Genomic DNA, 7,500 nt, shown 5'->3' with positions numbered 1-7,500 from the left:
CCCAGTTCTCTCAGAACGCGACTCTTAATTTCCTTTCACACATTGGGCTTCATTGTGTAATATTAATGAGTGCGTCCAAGTACCACAACGTCTAAAACTTACTACACTCGTTTGTCGGAATTATTGTTGCAATTTCCAGCTGTTTCGCTCTTTGTTGTAAGGCATTTTTTTAGGTGGTGTTAAGATGAGTGGAGAAACCCGACTACCCAGTTGAATCCCCACCTGTCCTGTTTTGACCACCAAGAAAGCTCTCATGAGCTGGGAGAGGTTTTGAACCCGGGTCGCCTTGATAAGAAGCACGTGTTTCACCCACTCCGTTAAGAGGACAACTTGTAAATAAAATTAGAAATCTGTACGTGCAATATATTTTGTGTGTATATGGTTTTAAGGGAAAATTGTGATGTCGAACACCATTTGACTTTCCCTCAAACCGAAAAACTGTTTCAGTGCATGTAATTGACACAATTAAACTAGGGAAAAATAATAATAAATATTAAATCGAAAATGTCGCTTTAATCCACCATTATAATTATATTCGACAAGGAAGCAACTATTATTCCTAAAATTGTGCAATATTTTGAAAATAATAGCCGGGCCAAGGTAGGGGAGACAACTGAGACTGACAAATGCAATTGCGAGTGCTTTTCGTAAAATACTTAATATTTCGAATGACCTCCCTTTGCAATTGTGCGATGTGAAAAAATCTCACCATCTTTAGTTGATGTACTTCTGTTAATAAGTATGCGCTTATATCACTCCAAACTGCGCCAAGATTAAACGAAATCCATAACGTTATAGAAAATATGCTGTCATCGAAATGATATCATGCGGACCGGACCACCCAAATTAAAAACGAACACCACCAGGTATTCGTTATAGAAATGTACAAATCAATTTATCTTAGTAATTTACGACTGCTCTTTCCATTACTAAATATGCTCATTTCTGATTCCGCACAGCGGCATCCCCCACTGGTAATATTCAATGAAATATATTCACCCTCTGTCAAAACCAAACCGAATTCCTGCGTCGCTTATTAATTTCCATATCACACCGTGCAACTCACGAAAATCCGCCGCGAGTGGTCTCGGCTATCAAGTACCTACTTCAAATTTTCGTCCAAAGAATTATAACCAATTATAGTTTTCAATGCACCCGATCCGATACGCCATTGAGATGGTGTTGTGGGGCGGATTTATAGATGAAAATGTCCGTATAATTCCAATTTACGCGCTGAATGCTCGCACCATTTTTTGAATAGACCACCGATTTGAAATTCCGCGATCGAGCTAACTTTAATAAGCGATAAAGGTGGGTGATGCTCACGTTAATCCTTCCGTCAGACGAAAAAGTGTGGGCCATAATCAGGTATGGCGCCTATCGGCTTAATTTTGTTGATCAATTTATACACCACGTAATTAATTAATAAAACTGTTTATGTATGCAAAACATGAAAACAACTTTATGAGTAACAGTATGAGCGTCGCAGGATGAAATTTTGCTTAAAGGGTGTACTTGATAACAGCAATGTGATGCCTTATGGATTCGAAAGAAGTAGGGAAAGTTTATGCACTCACTATTCAAGTGCACACATATTAAACAAAGTCAGCATGATATTCGGATGGCAGTTGTCTGACATCCCCGTATTGTAAAACATTCCTAACATGGTGTAACCGATTTGCACTCACTAGAATGAGTAGTAAAAATGGTGCGTAAGAATATCGCCGATATGGTATAATGAAAATACACCAAAAGGCAGTCGACAGTTCGTTGGTCCGTTTATACTAGAAAGACGTTCGCATATCAAAAATGTGAAGTTCTTCTACTGCTTCAAGATAATAATTTTGTTGAGCTGGGGTTCTTTACCGCGAACAACATGTCTTGTTTGGTACTTTTATGTAACGTGACAACGCACTTCTTGGAAATTTAACCCATGTATGCCCAGTGGACTCTCCCATCCTTCTAAATTGGATTAATTTATTTCCAAAATTAGGGATGTCTAGTATATTTATTTCTACATTTAGAATAGTTCTCATGTGGCGTCTCATCTGGGTCTACGCGGTTTGTCAATGATTTTTCTATACGCTAGGCATAAATGGGTTAATATCGTAGTGTTTTGCGTAAAATATCAAATAATGCGTATTTATGTCATTGTTCATATTTACACAATCGAAATACAAATTGCAAATTATTTCATTCGTTTGCAAAGAAAGGGTCCATCATTATTTACTTTAATTAAGGTATTCTTTTAGGTAGAATGTTATTTTGAGCAAAAAGTTAACATGTTCATCAATGATTAACTATTATCATGCCAAAATAAAAATATGCTTGCTTCCAAACTTACCCACCGACTTTACTCGCTGCGAAATTTCTTAGCGGGAAGACCAAATTACAGCTCCTCTAGGAATATGAATGTCGAGATGTAAACCTAATTTTAGTATTAATAAAATAAACGATGATCATTTTTTCATTGATGTGGCTTGAAAGTGAGCGTCATTTACATAGTAATAACTGGTATAAAACAGCGAAAAAATACTGTCTCTGCATGTACGTCGCCATCATGACTCTACGTGATCACCTTCTCTTATGTGTACATAATGTTTAAGCAATTCATTGTACATTATGTTCATTTCCAGTGAACCGTTAAGTGCAAAATGCAAGTGGTTAAACTTCTAGTATTCCCTTACCAGCCCTATTTTGCATGAGGTAGACAGTGGAAACAAATATATACTTATTGATGACCTCTAAGCCTTAATAAAATCAAAACGTCTGCTACAGTGATGGCATTTGACCCCTTTGACCCCTTTGACCCCTGGCAGACATTCGTCAAGGTCATATGAAAAGTGACCGTGGGTAGGTCAAAAGCCGTTGATGGGCATTTTTTCATAATTTATTTTAACACACAATACCTGAAACATTACAACATATATCCACAATCACAAGACAGTATGTACAGTTCGGATGTGGTAATCACAAAACAGGCTATCAACAATATCAGTCTCAATACAAAATTGGCTCTGATGCAAACGAGTCTTTGTCTTCTTTTACGAAAAAATCGTGTAAGCAGATGTACATTTGGGTTGTCTGTGTGTGTTTTTTTGTCTTTTTACTCATGGTTATCGTTTGCTTTAACTGTTTAAGTTTTCGCTCTTAATAAGTAGCCTACACTCACTATCTTGCGATCCACACCTATGGAATACCGCATCGTAAAACAGGGCAATATACACTCACTACCTTGCGATCCACACCTATGGAATTCCGCATCGTAAAACAGGGCAATAACAATTATACCAATAATTTTAGTAATCGCAGACTCGGCTAAACACGACAACTGTATTACAATACATGTCCCTTCAATGTCTTTGTAAACTACATGTTTCGCATACAACTTATATTATTATAATTATTATATTTAATATATCTGTCATGACTTGCCGAATGACTCGCTTGTTGTACATTAATATACAGACTTTATTCGGATTTTTTTCGCAGAAAACTTATTGAGTCCTTAATCACACTCATAAGTTAATATTAGTCAGACCATCACGTACAACTAGTTTATCTTGATACCGACCATTTGACCATGCGCCTACTTTTCTTGGAGACACCGTTCGGCAAAGATCGGACTTTTCTGAACACTCGTATCAGATTCCCATTAGCCAGTTCAAATCTTATCTTATTACACACTGTTATGTTTGTATTCTCTGTCGCGAAATATATCGTTCATCTGAGATACCAGAAAGCGTTTTCGTACGTTATCAGCATAGTTGATGACGTCAGAACCCGGCTGAGACCCGACCGTTGTCTGCGTGAGACATTAGTCCGAGGGCTGCCGAATGTTCACGTGACTTGAGACGCAGTGCCACTAAACTCTCGTCTGCTACATAGCGGTCCATGCCAGTCACTGAAAAAAGCAATGAAGTGTTAATAAAATACACATACTATTGTTTGGCAAACAACTTTAATTTAATTAAAATAGTCATATAATTATTTTGAAAAAACAGGAATTATTTCGTAGAATTCGACAAAAAAGAAAGTGCTGTCAATTTTCCAATAATACGCTGGTTATATAATAATAATAAAAAATAATGATAATAATAATGATAATTATAATGATAATGAAAAATGGTTATGATAATGGTTATGATTGTGATAATGATTATGATAATAATAATAATAATAATAATAATAATAATAATAATAATAATAATAATAATAATAATAATAATAATAATAATAATAATTATTATTATTATTATTATTATTATTATTATTATTATTATAATGGATTTATATTATTATCAATTGAATATAAAACAAATAAAAGCATGTAATAATAATCATAATAAACCATTGTTGTTAGGGCTAAAATTTCCGTGATAAAAGTACGTAATTAAAATTCCCCTGAGCGTTATCAGATAAAGACCATTTGTGTTCGTTTTGTTTTAAGTTGTGTTCTATGCAAAGAATCAGGCTACAATCTCACCTGCGGATAAATGCGGGTTGTAATGCAGACTATTTTTCGTGACGTCGTTAAAATGATGCATATGATTTGCGGAAGGATATGCGCTGAAAGGATGCGGATTGTTCGAGGGGGCGCTGTTCGCCCACGTAGGATGAGGTGTGAAACTGTCGCTAGGGGGCGCCAGACTAGACTGAAGACTGGCTAGAGTGTGCATCTAGAACAAACAAAAAACCCAGTCTATACCAACGAGTTTGAATTACTTTACGAAATGCTCAAAACCAATAGAAAGTAAAACCATTGAATCTAAAATGACTACTTTACTGAGCAAAACTAAAGGAAAATGTAGAATTATCATGAAGTCTATATAAAGAGCAGTTTTACTTTAAACGGACAAGTTGACAGATGGTTTGCGTTTTAAGTACATAACCTCATAAAACGCATAATCGTGCTTAATTAATATACCAACATCACCATATAACATATTTATTTGTATTCATGATTTAGGTCATAAGTATCTCACCTGGCTTGCATGGCTAAAGTAATTGTCCATAAAATTATGATATTGCGCATGTCCGTGTTCCGGCTTCAGGCTTGATGACGTCATGGTGTGCGTCATAGCAGACGAGATTGGTGTTCGATGCCATATTGCATCTACAAGAAAAAAGGTCACTTATTTTTTTAAGGTGTTGTCTTTATTTTCAAACTGATCGTATTGTCTCTTATTGACAGGATAGTCAAAAATTAATTGTGTACATGTTTTGCATTAAATAACAATAAACAAGCATAATTATAATCATCATATTCAGCAACAATAACACCTCCAACACCACAGTCAATGTCGTCTTCACCATCAATATCGTCACCATCGTGTATAGCATATTTTCTTCACGATTGCCATGGTTAAAATCGATACTTGTTTGAAGAAGGTTTTCAAACGAAACTCGAAAATCATTTCGTTAACAAAAAAAGTGGCGTACCTTGCGCTGCAGGAAACGTGTATCCGGTGGCATCATGCAGCATGTAGGGATTGGAACTTCCGGCGCTGGGAACCTGCAGGATGGAGTTAAGGGCACTGATTTGGTTGCTTCCCATCTGCTTCCGCCAGCGCGCACGTCGGTTGCTAAACCATACCTTTGGGCAGGAAGACATGATTGTAAATGTTATACATTTTCATTTTCCATATTGCTTTGCTCATTAGCAGGTATGCAGGAAAAAAATCACCGAGCTACATATTTTGCAAATAATAAAAAACAAACATCTATAGTTTACGTCTTTCTTTAACCCTTTGCATGCTGGGAAATTTGTCGTCTGCTAAAATGTCTTCTGCTGAATTTCTAAAATTAGCATTTTCTTTTATTTTTTTCAAAGAATACTATCAGAATAGCAAACAGTTTGGATCCAGATGAGACGCCACGTTCTGTGGCGTCTTATCTGGATCCAAACTGTTTGCAAAGGCCTTTAAAATTCGGTTCCCGCACTGAAAGGGTTAACAAAAATATACGGAGCGTAGTTATTATGATTACAGAAAGAATTCACCGTAAAAGCCCTTCTTTTTCATAAATGAACATACCTTAAAATAAACAGATTGCCATTTGATATATCTCTGTGATTACTTATATTATATAAATGTATATTATATTGGTAAATGTGGTGAGAGTAAGGAAAACAACAATCCTGTTCGGAACATTGTTTAGGATGTTTTCCCGGACCTTAACCCATTTATGCCTAGCGTCTAGAAAAAATGCCTTGGCAAAAAGCGTAGACCCAGATGAGACGCCGAATTATGCGGCGTCTCATCTGGGTCTGTGCTGTTTGCTTAAATGAATTTCTGTAAGATATATTCTTAATATAGAAATTAATATACTAGACATCCCTAATTTGGACATAAATTGATCAAATTTAGAAGGATGGGGGAGTCCACTTGGCATAAATGGGTTAAATTTGTCTAACAGTCACAGTCCCAACGCATAAAATGTGTGCGTGGACTGTTTATTCCCATTAGATCATGTAAATTAAATCCAGTTTAATTCCCGTGACGACCCATGGGTCAATGTAATTACCTGGACACGCGCTTCGGTCAGCTTCGTTCTTTGCGCTAATTCTTCTCGCGTATAAATATCGGGATAATGTGTGCGTTCGAAGGCTCGTTCCAGCTCTTCCATTTGTTCCGCTGTAAAAGTAGTCCTGCTTCGGCGTTGCTTTCTTTTCAATTGAAGACCGGGCTCCGAATCACAATCGGAGTGTTCTGGAAAGGTCATAAAGCCATATAGGCGCTAGACATATGTTAATACACATTATCTAAACATACTTCGTTTCTAATGGACACCGTTTCTATCATAAAATGATTTTTAAAAAAATGAGTCCATATTATTTTATTGCTCCAAAATCTGTGCAAATAACCATTTTTCAGATTAATGCAATAAAATAAATTTCGCAAAATTGTAAATATGCTTGTAAATTGACCGACTTAAAATAACACTTAGAATCATAAAATCATAGCCAAATAAATTAAGCACATTTTTAATTTTAATAAATTTTACTTTTATTTTGACTTTAAATAATTTTACTGTAATGTTTATCACCTTAAGTAAATTAAACCAACAAATTATAAACTTTGTTTGAAAATTGTTATAATATTTAGCGATATATTGGCATGAGTTCCAAGTAATTTTTATCTACATTTTTAAAGCTATACCACGTGTACATGTCCCAGGTTAATTCAGTCAAAGCCAATTTAATTAAAAATAATAAATCCTAAGAATTACGAAATAATCAATGAATTGCAATTTTTTGCTATGATTATAATTTAATAATATACCATCCTTATTATGCTATTTCAAATAAATTTCCTTAAGAACTACTTTGCATCAGTTAATGGTATAGAGAAACTCTAGCGTCGTTTTCTTTGTGTACTTTATTATTAGTTTTTGCAGAGAAGTATTGTCGAAGCTTGTTGTTTGTAGCCAAAAATGTTTATTGAAGTATTAATTCTGGTTGCATTATTAAAAATAGATAAATCAACAAATGTTAAATAC

At 35.2% G+C, this 7,500-nt stretch overlaps 1 protein-coding gene across 1 annotated transcript in view; it reads right to left on the bottom strand.

Moving 5' to 3' along the window:
• Nucleotides 1–3,483: 3,483 nt before the first annotated feature.
• LOC127841626 (paired box protein Pax-7-like) overlaps nucleotides 3,484–7,500 on the bottom strand; it is a 21,382-nt gene continuing 17,365 nt past the window's right edge. The window contains exons 3-7 of the mRNA XM_052370602.1: nucleotides 6,526–6,710; nucleotides 5,443–5,596; nucleotides 4,986–5,116; nucleotides 4,487–4,679; nucleotides 3,484–3,904 (exon numbers count right to left, since the gene is read on the bottom strand). Coding sequence (XP_052226562.1) covers nucleotides 3,777–3,904; nucleotides 4,487–4,679; nucleotides 4,986–5,116; nucleotides 5,443–5,596; nucleotides 6,526–6,710 — 791 coding nt within the window. The 3' untranslated portion in view covers nucleotides 3,484–3,776. The remainder of the gene's footprint in view (nucleotides 3,905–4,486; nucleotides 4,680–4,985; nucleotides 5,117–5,442; nucleotides 5,597–6,525; nucleotides 6,711–7,500) is intronic.

Source organism: Dreissena polymorpha, chromosome 8 (assembly GCF_020536995.1).
Source record: "Dreissena polymorpha isolate Duluth1 chromosome 8, UMN_Dpol_1.0, whole genome shotgun sequence".
Taxonomy (NCBI): domain Eukaryota; kingdom Metazoa; phylum Mollusca; class Bivalvia; order Myida; family Dreissenidae; genus Dreissena; species Dreissena polymorpha.
Note: the sequence above shows the minus strand (reverse complement) of the source record. Positions and strands in the feature narration are given on the sequence as shown.